At 40.0% G+C, this 14886-nt stretch overlaps 1 protein-coding gene across 3 annotated transcripts in view; it reads right to left on the bottom strand.

Moving 5' to 3' along the window:
* Positions 1-14886, bottom strand: part of NRXN3 (neurexin 3) — a 972437-nt gene that overhangs the window by 695021 nt on the left and 262530 nt on the right. For all 3 annotated transcript variants that reach the window (XM_086893498.1, XM_086893497.1, XM_086893499.1), the window contains one exon: positions 4454-4755. In XM_086893498.1, coding sequence (XP_086749624.1) covers positions 4454-4755 — 302 coding nt within the window. The remainder of the gene's footprint in view (positions 1-4453; positions 4756-14886) is intronic.

Raw genomic sequence — 14886 nt, 5'->3', positions numbered from 1 at the left:
CCCTCACACAAGTTATCCAGACCTGAAGCAAAGTTAAAACAGTGCAATACTTACTCTTCAAATGCTCATCAGAGTGCTTCCCTCAAACAAGAACCTTAGTCTCAGAGATATACACACAGAGTACACAGTTTGCCCCTTCAGCACACACCCAACCGTGACTCCCTTCATCCACCCACCACCACACCAGCTCCTCTTCCAAGCTTCACTATCCTCAAGTGTTGCAGAATATCACAACAAGGCCAGTATTTCCTGTGGCTGGAGGATACAGATGAAGACGAGTCCAAGACTCCGTGTCTTCCTTCCAAGTTTCCCAGTCTGCAGGTTTCATTACAGCACCTGAGTTTGTGACTTTTGGGAGAACGTTACAATGCCTGTGCTTGGCTGTTCGCCTGTAGCTCACTTCTGTCATCCAAGATATAGGAATTGAACCTCTCCTACTGCAGGGAGAAATGTCTCAAGAAATTGTGTAGAAAGAATTGTGTGACTTGTGTCCAGGTTGAAGACAAAAGGTTGGCAAGATTTAGCATCCTTCCTGCTTCACTGCATCTCTTGTTTCACAGGAGCTAGGGGAATTTACCAGTCCGTTTGGTTTAGCAGAACTTTTTTAACCTGTCCCAAGGCAAGTGCCAACTGCTAGAACCTACACTTCGCTCCTTGTTTGTGTTTGAGAAGTTAAGGAACTAGGGGTCTTCATAGTAGATTTTGCATTGTGACTAGCTTCAGTATGAACAGGGAAGGGCAGCCTGTGGAGGCTCCAAGTCCCTGTTCCAGTGTGATTTAAGTTGGCAAGAATTATCCTAAATTACACAAGCAAGATCTACTCTGCCTCATGTAAGAACCATCTGCTTGCAGGCTGCATAGTTGTGCTTTGACTAGGGAAATAGGTTTTTGAAGACGTTGTGGCATTAAGCATAAAGTCCCAAGGTTATTTGCCAGTGGGAATGAAATAATACTAATACTCTGTACTTGGAAATAATGAGCACAAACTCCTGAATTCTTCACCAAGGAAGTCTTACTCATAGCAAATTGTCGTGTTTGTAAATTTATTTTTAAAACAAGGGAGTTGAAGTGTGGGACAGGGAGAAGAGCATGCTAGAAACAAGACAGAGTGTCAGCAGCAGACATGAAGACAGACACAGGGAAGTCTGACCTTCAGTCTCCTCTGCTCCTCGTCCCACCAGACCACACTGCCCCAAACATGCTCTGAAAGCCCAGTAAAATTCAGCTATATCCTATTGCAAAGTGAAGGTTTCTCGCAAGGCAGAAAGAAGGCTTAGTTTTAACTGAAATAATAAGATAAATAAACAAGGAGATTTGCTTTGACATTAACAATCACTACTCAAGGGAATCTGTGGATTCACTTGGTTTGTCTCTAAGGAGATTAACTGCTGTGATAGTCATTTGATCTAAAAAAAAGCAGCCCTTAGTACTCTCCCAGCTTAGCTACAAAACATTTAACAATTCCAAAAAGTACTGGGCAAGAGTCCAACTATTTAAAGTTCCACTCTAATTCTAGAAACAGACAAAAAATTATGCAAATCCTTCTCCACTTTCTCTTAGCCTCCAAAAAAGCAGAGGAAGAGATTAGATGGCATCCTGAAGCTGCTGATAGTCCATTTAGCTGGAGTTGCTTAGATTTAGATATTATTCTGGGAATTTCTAAATTATTGCTTCTAAAGTTCATTTTAAAGCAAAATACATCTACCTCCAGTGCAATATTTTTAACCAATTACAAGGAGGCTACTTATTTTTTTATAAGGCTTCAATATTCAGAGGCAACGTATTTTGTTGGGGTTTTATGTTTGGTTTTGGAATGGGTTTATTTAAGGAAACAAGAGCACAGCTGTAAACAACTTTCTAGTAAACTATACTGTACTGCAGCATTACAGGTGAATTTATGTCAGGAAAGAAATAGAATCGATCATGTTTTACATACAAAATTATTTAGGTTATACAAAATGATATTGGATGACAACTTTTAAGACTATCATGGCTGTTCTGCCTCAAGGCCTCAATTCAAATATCTGGGCAGCTTTAGGTTCTGGGTCAATGTCTTAATTTTGAGACAGATCAAAAGTTAAAATGTAAGTATCCAGGGAAAAGATGACTAAAAAAAAGAGTCTATCCTTATTGATATTTATTGGTTGAACTGTATTCTGCCATGTTTAACTATAGAATTGGACCTCAAATCACCTCTGCTAATTAAATGCAATTTCATTTGAAGACAGGCCTTTATTTGCAAAGAGCCCACCCATCTCATTCAGACATTCTCTCTCTTGCCCAGTCAAGTTGGACCCTTTGAGAATTCAGGATCACTTAGAAACATTCACATAGATCAGGAGGCTTAAAAATGTATGGTGCTGCTTAGCTGGCAGGGGACTACCTGCTTTCTAATAATCACCAAAGTACTGTCCTGGTCTCATCAAATACAAAAAGGCGTATCAGATTTCCATTTTCTTGGTTCACTTCCGTGGACCAATTAAAAAATCACTAGCTAAAATAGTAAGAAAAGAATGTGACAGCTTCCCATCCACAGTTTTGCTTGTGACCCTTCACCTTCTGCTTCTTCAAGATCCAAGCCAATCCTGCCATGAAGCAAGGATTAATTTTGTTTCTGGCATATTTCAGTGGGCACTGAAATTGATTTCAAATGAAAAATAAAAAGCATGATTAGCTAAAACGGCCAATGAGTTCTACTGAGATATTCAAGGACCAGCTCTTCTGAAGCTACCTAAAAATAAAAATAACCAAAACACATCAAACAAAGCCATATATTCTGACCTTTTGAGACTGACAAACCTAGACCAGTTGGTGCATCTCCCTCTACTCTATTGATGGGAAAGGTTAAAAAAACCAGGATCATTAAGACCCATCCACTGCATAAGAAATTAAATTTTCATCTGCTTATAAACTATTGGAAACAGATTGATTATTTTCCATAGGTAAGAATTCTGTAGTCTCATGAAAGTCTGATGACAGATTGTTTTTTCAGACCCAGACATCCTAAGCATGTAGAAATACAAGGTTTTGCACAGGGAATACAAATAAAAATCTTCAGCCCCAAATCCAAATATTGAAAAGAAAGACATGAACTGCTAATAACAGAAAAATTATCTTCTGACCTCTTTTAGTAGACTTTTTCTGATTCCTGGCACTGATTATTCTGTACTCACAGACACATTTGCTCTTAGTGTAAAATGTTACTACAAATTACAGTGTATAAATTTATATAAAGCTATTTAAAGTTGTGCTAATATTGAAATTAATGAGAAAATAAACGGGTCACATTGTATTCACAAATTGATTTTTAATTTAATTTTAAAACTTAATCTACAAGCTATTTCTTCTTCTCTACCAATCAGCAGGACATCAAATAGCTCCTATTCACCATGTAAACCTCATTTATGATGCAGTGGATGGGCCTTAGTGACTTGATATATTTACCAGCTTTCAGAGCAAAGTTATTTAATTTTACCTTATCGGTTTATGTCTGAATTTATATTTCATGAGAAAGGCTTCAGAATTTTAAGGCTAGCCTGCTACCAAATACATCACCTGATGTAGTTGTCTGCTAGGAAAAGCAGCAGGTAGATGTGCAAAATTACAGTGGTAAAATCAGAAAAACTGTCCCAAAGTGGAATTGTAGGGTGCTGGATTGATCTGAGTTTGCTTGGGATTTTTGATCCTTCCACTTTTCCAGGCCTCACAGCAAACAGAAGAGTCTCAAGGCAGAGACAAGAAATAAAGTAGAATCTCATTATAGAAAGAAGGGGAAAAAATTCAAAAAGAAGAAAAAAAGAACAGAGAATCAAGAGGACTCAGAGAGACTCCAGCCAATTAATTCCAAAGCTATAAAGTTAAAATAATTACACACATACCCACCAGCCTGCACACCTGCACACTCATATGCACACACAAAAGAAAAGGAAAAGAAAAACAAAAGACTTTCAGAATTAGAATTGTGACATCATGGCAATGGTTAAACCAATTAACAAAACTGAAAGAAAAAGGAGAGAGGTGTAGAGCGTTGGCTGTTGGCAATAGGTTCTATTCCCACAATAATTAATTGCAACAAGAATATTAGTGATAAGATTGAATCATAATTAAGGAAATAATAAAATTTAAAAGGGAGAACAGAAAAAGAAAAAAGGAAAAGGGAGATGAAAGTAAAGTTATGTCACAAGTTTTTATTATTAAATCAAACAGGGAAAAAAATAGAAAATTAATAAAGCGGAAATGAAGATATTGCAGGAGGGATAAATTCCCATCAACTAATGTTTTTTCACCGTCCTTTAGGCATCAAGATCCAGAATAGGTGGAGAAACTCTAGCAATTGAGTTGAGCAATTGAGTAGCAACTGAGCTTCCCCATTTCTCTACTATTCTCTGCCATCTGCCTGTCCCAACAAAAGAAAAGTAAATTCTCCCCAGCGCTTTCTCCCCTTCACCATTACCTGCCGCAGGTTGCGTGTCACCTTAACGTCGTGCCACGCGTTGTCATTGAACTTGCCATTGACCGGCTCCACAATGGCCTCAAAGGCCCCGGACCCCAGGTTAATGACCAAGGAGACCGCACCATCTTTCAGGGCCAGGTTGACGTAGTCAGCTGACTTGCCAGTGTGCAGAATGAGCCCGTTGCGTTGCCACGTCTTGAAGGACAGGGTGATCTCATCGCTGCTGCTCTGGATGGGGTTCTGCGACAGGTCGTAGCAAAGGTATTCGGAGCCACGGAAAGTGGCCATGTTCTCATCTCGCGCTGGAAAGGGAGGGAAACAAAAGAACTGTTCAGCAGTCTGGGGAGCAGAGGTTTAAGGTTGTCATGAAATTTAAGCACCCCATGGCACTGCCAGCTGTAGAGCTAAATATCGAGCTAATAACTGTAAAGCTCCTTTTATAACACGGCTACCAAGAGAATAACTGCAGGGTGGCCGGTAGCGATGAATTTTAGTGCGGTGTTTCTAGTTTCACTGCAGCACTGTCTCCATAGGGACCATTCAAAAGTGTGCAGTGGAGTCTAGGAAAAGCACATTTAAGGACTTTTATAGGACATTTCACACCCTTTTTAGGAGAAGTATGGAAAGCTCTACTGTTCACAACACAGCCACTACATATATGTCGATTAAAAACCCCAGCATTTCACAAAGACCAGTATTTAAATTCAGCACTACTGCCATCTGAACTTATCTAAACCTATCGGACAGGAAATTTAAGAGAGACACCAGAATATAATCCTAGCAGAGCTGCCCCTTTCTTTCAGCTGAATGAGAGACCAAGCAAACAAGAGAGCCACATGAGGTGTCCTACAGATTCCTTCTCTGAGAGCCTGAGGGAAGTCCACATAAAACGTTTTGTCCACAGATATAATTAATGCTGCTGGTAAACACATCTGAGGACTTTGCTGACAACTTTGTCTCATCACCTTACCCAGGAAATCTGTACCAGATAAGCACATCTTTTTCAAACAGCAAAAATAAACATGGGGAAATTATTCACAGCACATGACATTTAATATTTCCTCATGAAGAAATCTCTTATGTACAACAACGAAAGCCACTGCACTTATTTCTCAGCAACTGGAAGCAGCCTTTGAATAGCATGAAAATCCTTTGTGAGAGCTAGAGGTCTACTTCCCAGTACCTGGGTTTCCAGTCACTCAAAGCCAGTTCTGCTGCAGTGTTGTGCTTGTGTGACTTGAGTCAGCTGCATACCCCGATTTTATCCAGTGGAAGAAATACAGGAGAGTGATAGGAAAGCTTGGAAGAGGGCTGGCTGGTGCCAGCTGGGAGGAAATGGTACTTGCAAAGGAGTCTGTGTAGATCCCAGCTCCCACTCCATATTGCAGCACCTTCCTGACTCCCAGCTGTGAAAGCAAGGCTTAGCAGCAGATAGTACAAGCAGTCAAGCTATCATTGCTTACAAATCACTGCATAAGGCAAATGCTGGTGCTATTTCTATTGGCATTAATAGTACTTTTCTGCTTCATTTTGTCCCATTTAATAATACTAATAAAGATTAGCCAGAATTTATTCGTACAAGACTGAAGGGAAAATACTTGTTGTCATAGCCATTCTTGGAAAATAACTACATGGTAAAATCTGTGCTCTCACAGCATAAAATAATGGTGACAAAACAGCACAGTATTGCAACCTGTACATAGTTGCATGTGGGGTAGTTGATGTGTGTGGAGAGGCTGAGAGCACTGGGTTCATTCTGCCTCATGGAGATACAACTCAAAGGAAATCTTACTGATCTTTTTAATGACTTAATGGAAGAACATAGAAAAGACAGGGTCAAATTTGTCTCAGAGTTGTGCAGAAGGATGAAAGACAACAGAAGCAGCTTAATACAAAAAATTCTCATTCCATAAAAAAAAAATGTTTTATCTTGACAAATGGTCAAAATAGTAGGAAGGGCCCAGAGAGACTGAAATCTCCACCGTTAGAAATACTAAAAACTTGATTAGGCAGAGTACTGAGCTACCTGAACTAACTGGACCTTCCCTGAGCTAATGGATGGATTACACAGCCTCTGGAGGTCCCTTCCAAATTATTTGGTTCTTTGATCTTATTCTGAATACATTTAACTACCACCACCAAGTTTATGCCTGTATCAGTGCTAAATCAGCCTAAGCACAGAGGGCTGCTATTGACTGCAGTTCTGAAGTCAGAGCCAAGAACTTAACAACCCTCTCCCAACATTGACAATTCCCCTGCCTAGTCACTCCTGATCCATCAGAAGAGAATGTCCTACAAGCAAGTTAGACACATGCTCAATGTTCCTGTGGGTAATTCCCATCAAATAGCCAGTGTCTGAGGGCAGGAGTCAAACACAATCATTGTGAGTGAACCTTTTCCCTACAGCTGAAGATGCACAAAGCACTGAACACACATTTGTGCTGGGGGACAGGGTTAGTTGATTGTTCACTCAGTACAGGACATACTAATAGGGCTCATTTACACTTTCTTGACCACTTAGATGAAATCTCATTGCTCTACTCAGTAAAAAGGAGAAGGCAAAGAGCAGATTAGAGATCTAAACAGTAATTTAAGACAATCACTGAAGACTTATCAAAATAGAGCAGAGCAAATTCAGAGATATTACTCCTGCTTGTACGACTGGTTCTAATATAGGGTGCATTCAGCTATGTCATCTGACTGTTTCCTCCAGTCACCTGCTGCTGACCCTTGTCACAGATGGGATTCTGTACTTTATCCACCTTTGTATCCTTCCTGTTCTTGGAAAAATGTCAGCTATTTCTGTTTCATGTGTTGTCATGGGGTTTTTCTTCCTCCTGTGACTGCTCTGGACAGACATTCAAATTTGCAGATCACCATGCACTAAAATATCTCTGGGGTTCACTGTGAAATCAAAGTTCATTCCTGGCCATGCCATGTCTCACAAGCACAACTCCCAAGGTCAACACACTTTCTAAGATTGTATTTTCCAAATTGCTGACTCCTCAACAGTTTATCAGTTGGCCATGTGGTTTAGCAGTCTCATGAAAGGCTTCAGCAGCTTCAGCTAATATTTGCACTAAACAGCTTGACTATGTATCCCCCAAGCTACAGCACAGTAGCTTCTGTCAGGCCACACAAAAGGCTTCTCACCAAGCATGGCCTTTCCATACTGTCCCACCTGTTAGGATGCTCTTACACCATAGCTGTGATCAAAAAGCACCTGAAAATTACCAGAGAGTATGGAGGGGGAAAAGAGGTATAGGTTCTTTTCACCATGAATGAGGAGAAAAAGCACTGAGTAGGCTGCAGGTTTCCCAGTATTTCCTTATCCTTTCAGACAGGGTCTGGAACACAACAGAGCAGTGAACCACTTGTTATTTGTTAGCTCATGACCCTTGTGCTGTACAGTTTTGATGGTTCCACCAACTGCACTGTTATATTTATATCTTCTGTATCCCTTAAACAGTGGTAGTGTACCCATCAGCTTCTGCACAGCAACACACAAGCTAACCTTAAGATCCAACTCAAAGTCAGCAGGGATCCTTGGTTTATGTTACATGAAACAATAGAGCAAACCCTGATTTTTCTGGTATGTGAATCCCCGTATATAGTCAGTGATATTTAATTGAATTGATGATCTAGTTATTCAAGGATGGCAATGCAACTGCATAAAATAACATTTACTTAAAACATATTTGGGATATGTTTGAATTTTTGTATGATTTGCAAGATTTCATGTTTAACTTAGTTAATACTTATTAATTTTTACTTATTAATATTTAGTTAATACTAAATAGATATACAAAAATCAGAACTTGTCAGCACATATAAGTAATCAAATCTTCCATTCCTCTTGTTAGTATTAATCTAAATTCATTATTTACTTCCTAATTCATTCATATGAATCCTAAACTAAATCCTCTGCAGTAGCTGGGATTTTCAAAGATCCAAGATTTGTACAAAAATCCACACTTGGAATTAAACTTTCACATATTCAAGATGCAAAAATATCACCTGGATAGAAGCAAAACTCAGAATCTTCAAACTAGCGCAGATATTTTCCTTGAATGAATGGAGTCACCCATCACTTTAATGGGAAAATGTCACCCTTTTCTGAACAATCCCTCTAAGACACACCCAGCACATCAACCAGTTACCATCACCACCACACTGCAAAGCCAGTTTTGCAAGTCTCAGGCATATCTGTTCAAAATCCAAACCAGCCATCAGCACATATCAGAGGCTGAGTGCAGGAGCAGAAACAAAAGCACAGCAAACGAGTAGCTAGGCCAAGCTCCTGGCTCTTCTCATCCCTGAAGAAACCCCAGAGCTTGCTGAGTCTCAGGTGCCCTGGAGAGGTAACAACCCCAAGATCTTCCCATACAATATACAGCTATACTACCTCTTCAGGAAAGCCAGATGGCAATTTTAGCTTCAGTTTTAATGTGCAATGTTGCTGATCCTGTCAGAAAACTTGGCATTTTGATTTATATATGAGGAAACCATTGCACAGACATTTTAATGTGTTTACTCAGAGCCACTGAGAAAATCAATAACAGAGAAAGAATTTGAGTTCAGGAGCTCCTGTGTCTCCATGCTGGGCTCATTCCAGAGGTTCTCATACGTTTGTGGAGGGAAAACAACCTCCTGTTTTTCTCTAGTCCATCCAGCATGTCATCCCAGCTAAGGTGTGGAGAAAGCAGGCTCCAAAGTTTTGGATAATGCTTGAAAATAAATACTTCACGACTGCAAAGCTGAAAACAACAAACCTTAGAATCATTCAATTTGCTCAGGGGCATGAAGCTTAATACTCAACAAAAGCAGCATCTCATGGAATTTTGGCTCCAGACACAATTAAGAAATATTTAGAAAAATATAAAATGGGCAGCGACTTTTTTGAAATCTCCTGGAAAAAACCTCGAGTAACTCTACTAAAACCAAGGGTCAGCTGCTCCCTGCTCTCACCTTGACTGCATTATACGTGTTCTGTGAGGCAGTCCCTATCTTAATGGGGTTTGGTTTACAGTCAACATTACATGACTGAACGTTCAAATTAATGAAAGACCTCAGAAGTGGTCAAAGCACCTCGCCCAGACTGATGTCATTAAAACAAACCTCCAGGCTCAGTACTTTAGTAAAGAATCAGGGTTTTATTTTAAAGAGATGGTGACAGAATCCAGTAGTAGCTAAAGCAGATTACTGCAGCCTCTGTTTATCCTTTTGCTGCATTCCTTCTTTGCAGCCTTTGAACAGGAAAATAATACATCCAAATAATTGATTTTTTTTCCTAGTTTAACCATTCTTCACACCACCTGATCGGATCAGTAACACCACTCGTCAGACTCTCTCATAAGGTCCCACAATTTCTCCCTCACAAGCACACTTTTGTGGCCTCAGTACTCAAAAACAAACACTGGTTTTAAAAGTCTTACAGATACTATTTAATTATTTAAATACATTAGAAATAGTGTACAATAGATTCTTCAGTGCATGAAGCATCTTTGAAGCACCACCAGCACTGATACTGATATGTGGAACCTGTGAGAGCCATATCATAGCCTGCATTTATACTCCACAAACTGTAAAGTAAGAACATGTAAGTCATATTAATGTCATAATGAGATGACTGAACTTATTGATTAAATCTTAGAAAAAGAATATGACTTCTAACATCAATGAAATTATAGGAATAATGTTTTAGAACAAGAAGAATTTTTGCTGTCGGAAAAATAATTTGCCATAAAATCATTGAATGATGTTATAATGGCGAAAATTAAGTGCTGAGCTGGAGTCCTACAGTAAAAAGAGTAGTCTCTTAAATGCTTACTAACTTTAAACCATTCTGGGAAACGTTACATTTTTCAGAAATAGCGTCATTTACTGTTTCATCAGGCTCTTCATGCTCACTACGTCTACATAACTTGCAACTTGGAAGCAGAGAGGAATCAGCATAACATCAGAAATAGAATCAATGCAAGACAACAATTCTCATCATGTTCAAGAGATGCCAAGAGTCCACAGCAAAGGTGAGATGCACTCAACAGCCCGTGCGCTCTCAATGCCAATCTCAAATTTTGCACATAGTGTAGCAGCTCTAATCTTATGCAAAGAGCTCTTTCACCTCACCAGTAGGAGCAAAGGAAGCATTAATGTTCTACCAGAGAACATCAAGTGCCTAGCATGAATCATGCCCTCTACTCTCTTATCTGCTACTTTACCCATTACCCTTCAAGTCTAAAGCAGAATGCTTGTTAAAAGAGCCTCAAATTTAAGCCCAGAAGAGATCAAGGAGACTTGGCAATACAATGAATGTTCAGGGGTTTTTGTCAAACCTGACTAATCTATTATTTCCCTGTGCAGCTAAGCTCTTAATGAAAACAAGAGGAAGAACTGCTTTATCTGAAGGTACTGCATGAGAGCTCTGGAACTGCATGTTCCACCTCTACTTTTGTCTGCCTGTGTCCTTGGATGATGTTCTTTGGGCTGGCTCCAACAGAGAGGAGGCTCTGACCTGTGGGACTGCAAACCATGCCTAAGAGGTCCAGAACCAGCCCTGCAGAGTGACTTATTTCACCTAAATTTGGACCACTGCACAGCAAAGACTGACTGCAAAGGGAAGGAAGAGGGATGAAAGTGCGTGATCTTTAGCCCAGAGAAAGGAGAAATTTTCCCTAGGCTCCTGATCCTCAAAATAGTTGGCATATACTAAATGTATAAAGCAGTTCCCATATATCACTGTCACATACCAGTGGCAGAGCTAGTAGCCTGTTAGAAGCACAACTGCCCTATATTTCTGAAGTATGAGTATGCACCTATTAAATATACTATTAGAGATCATATCATCTAAATGAATAAATATTCACCCAAATGAAAAACTATTTTTCTTGTCAATGCTGGGAATCTCCTTTCCACTGAACAGGACATTGCAGCTGTTTGACAATATCTCTTCTGAGAGGAAAAAACGTAAATCAGTTATACCACAAAATCTCCTAGTTAGTCCACATATTGAGCATAGACAGATTTTTTAAAAGTAGTTTTGCCAATTCTGTGCTCCATAGGTTCTCTACTCACTCTCTAAACCACATATTGTCTTTTTCTGAAGAGAAGTAGAAAACAGAAGTGTCTGAACTTCTCCAATATTGCACACAAAATAGCTGAAAAACACAGTTATAAAAACCTTTTTGCTAAAATGTTTTGATGACAAAAGTATTAATACTACAATAATGAAAATGAATAAATGACATGCCTATGAAAGATTATGGCATATGTCTGGTAACATCATGTTTTTAAATTGCTCATTAAAATTGATCTAAATGACAAAGTAGAGGCATGGAAGTCAGAGCCCCAGCTTTTTATCCGCAACTCTGTCACTGATTCACTGTGCAACCTGAGGCACTTCATTAACCTCAGCTGTACTATAAAGATAACAAAAATATAGGTTAAGTCCTTGAGACCTATGGGAAAAGAACAGTCTATGAGTTTAATAAAACTCTGAAAACCAAGAAAGGTTGCACATATGTAAGGAGAAGACCTGTGTCAATCCGGCATATATGCAATGTACGTCCTGAGCATCGTCTTCTCCACCTATATTCCATTGTTTGCTAAATACAAACAACTCTACTGGTATCAGTGTATCATGTTGCATTCTCTGTCAAAGAAATTATAAACTCCAGGTACTGGTCTGACCATGGCACTATGTACTTAGAGCTGTGCTTGTTCTTTATGTTCCATCAGCTGATCATAGGGACTAAAAAACACATTCTGTGACAATATCTTCCTTAACCCAAAATGAAGCTTAAAAATTTTGGATTACACATCCTTAAAAATACATTTCTTAAAAAAACCTGGAGTTCCATTTTAAAATGAAAGCATGAAACATGTTTATTTTGAAATGAATGATGCTGAATAAATCAATTTTTAAAATAATTTGCCTGAAAGAATTTGATATAGTCATATAAATTCACAATTTGTTTTGGTTGAACAAAGAATACTTTTCCATTTCTCTGAACAATTTTGATACTCTCAATCCTAGTTCCAGAAGGTAGAGAAAAAGAAAAGTATTGCTACAAATTTTTTCAAGAGATATGATGATAGTTTGCTGAGCATAAGACCTCCACTAAATTCCTCAATGCTAAGCATGGGTGAGGGCAATTCCCACTGCTGCTGTATTTACTTTTTCTTATGTTTTCATCTCACTCAGCAATTCTTTTATAGTTTTCTTATTTTCCTGCTGCATCACTCTAAAACATAAGGATGCCAGTCACTGAACACATCACCCAGTAGAAATGCTTCCTCACAGACTGAATGTTCAGCAAGGCACAAACTGATGAGAGACATCACATTACCATGTCTATAAAGTTCCAGGCTGAACATATTCACCAGCCCTGCTCCCACAGAGGTGTTTCTACTGCTGGGTTGCTACCTGGCCCATCTACCCTTCTGTGTAGAGCACATGTGACAGTACAGGTAAGAATGTGTGTGTAAGAATACAGCTGAGCTCTGAATTTGAAACATTTAGACCTGTTTATTACTGACTACAGATTCAAGAGCACTAACATTCAGCTATTAAAACAGGATGCACTTGGAATTTTTGCTCCTTACCACATTGGTGGCAAGATCTCTCCAAAATTTAATGACCTTAGTAAAAAAGTCATATCATTAGAGAGAAGAGCATTAGGCATCTATCTCAGTCTTCCCTACATGTGTGGTATGATTAGTCCTGCTTGGGAGAAAAAACATGAAGGCTGTCGGAGGGACTGTTCCAAGACTGATCCAGGAATGAAAAAAATGATTTACACCAACACTGAGAGGCAGTTGAAAGGGCATTGAGAACAAAAGTACATGTAAGGAGCCCAACAGGAGGCAAAGTTCCTGCTTCTGTTGAACAGCACTATTTTAGAGAACTGCTGGAAGCTCACAAAGAAAGGGGCAGAAGGGAGAGAGGCAGCTCTGCCAGAGGTGAGCGTGTGCTGCCCGTAGATCTGTGCTGGCAGCAGCCTTCCAGCAAGCGTCGCGCTTGCTGCTGAGCAGGGAGCCCCTTGGGCATCCTTCCAGAGGGAAGTGGGAGTAGAGAAATAGTTACTGCTAATCACTGTAATAACACAATAATGATCCACAAAATTATCCTTTTCAATACCAGCGAGCGGTATTGAAAGCCATGCCCATGGGAAAGGGGAGATGCGAAGGAAGGTGAAAAGCAGAAGTGCAGTGGAAGAGAGACGAGAGCAGGACAGAACAGCACCAGTGGTATCACAGAGACCGCGGTAATATCAGCGTCCCACAGCTTCTGTCTTACTGGAGAGTGTGTACATGTGGAACCCCGGTACTGCCAAGATATCAAAATACACTTCTGCCAAGCACTCCTGCTGCCCTCCATTTGTGCTCGTTGTGAGACATCATTAGGACCATTTATGGGAGTAGCAGTATCCAAACCCAATTTGAGGTAGAACAATTCTTCTCAAACAAAGCCACAGGCAAGAGACTGTTACAAGCTGGCAGAGCAGCGTTGACCAGTAATTATTTAGGGTCAAAAATGTGTGCATTTGTATGCGATGAGAAACATGCTAGGCTTCTGCTGTGTGTGTACAGCAGCAAATTCCATGCATGTTTACCAGGGAAGTGGACACATATATGCAGTACAGGCAGGACAGTTGCCGACACAGCATATTTCTGTGGAAAGGCAGACAAAGTACAGCTGAACAAACACAATAGATGGACATGAAGAGGTGTGCCCTTTGTTACAGCATGAAAGGAAGCGACCTGAGCGTGAAGAGATTTACAAGGGCAAGAAACATGCAAAACCAGGTTGAAGTGGATGCACTTGCATACATGTAAAATGTGGGATAATAATCCTTATACAACTTAGAGCACACATCTGAGGGCAGGAATGAAGTACATTTCCCCATGTAACTTCAGAGCCCACACACATGAGGACTTGCACACGCACACACACACGTATGTACACAGCAAACACAAATGTGTGTCTTGCCCAGGTGTAAATACTGAAGTGAATACACACAGTCTCAGGGCATAAGCATAGATATCCATGGTGCACAAGGATGCAACTGTGGTGGAAGCGTACGGAACTGGCACTGTGCATGGGGGTGAGAGGGAGGGTGTGCCAGTGCTTCTGGCGCATGCTCCAACTTCATCCTGGGCTTTTTTCCTTCCTGATTTAGCTTGTTGTTTTCTTGGGTTTTTTTTCTGCAGCAGAGTCCATGTCTACAGGGAAGGTGCTTAATGAGTCAAATCCAATCTCTCGAATGCCTTATCAGTTGTGGACAGGCCTGTTTCTGACAGCTGACCTTTCTCACTGCACGCTGCTGAAAAACCCGTACACCACAAACAATTAACACAATGCTGAAAACAAAGCTAAAGGAAGGGAAGGCTCTAGATCACTATAGACAGCCCTACATCAGAAGGAAGAGGGT

This window comes from Cyanistes caeruleus, chromosome 6 (assembly GCF_971803275.1).
Source record: "Cyanistes caeruleus chromosome 6, bCyaCae1.hap1.1, whole genome shotgun sequence".
NCBI classification, from domain to species: domain Eukaryota; kingdom Metazoa; phylum Chordata; class Aves; order Passeriformes; family Paridae; genus Cyanistes; species Cyanistes caeruleus.
Note: the sequence above shows the minus strand (reverse complement) of the source record. Positions and strands in the feature narration are given on the sequence as shown.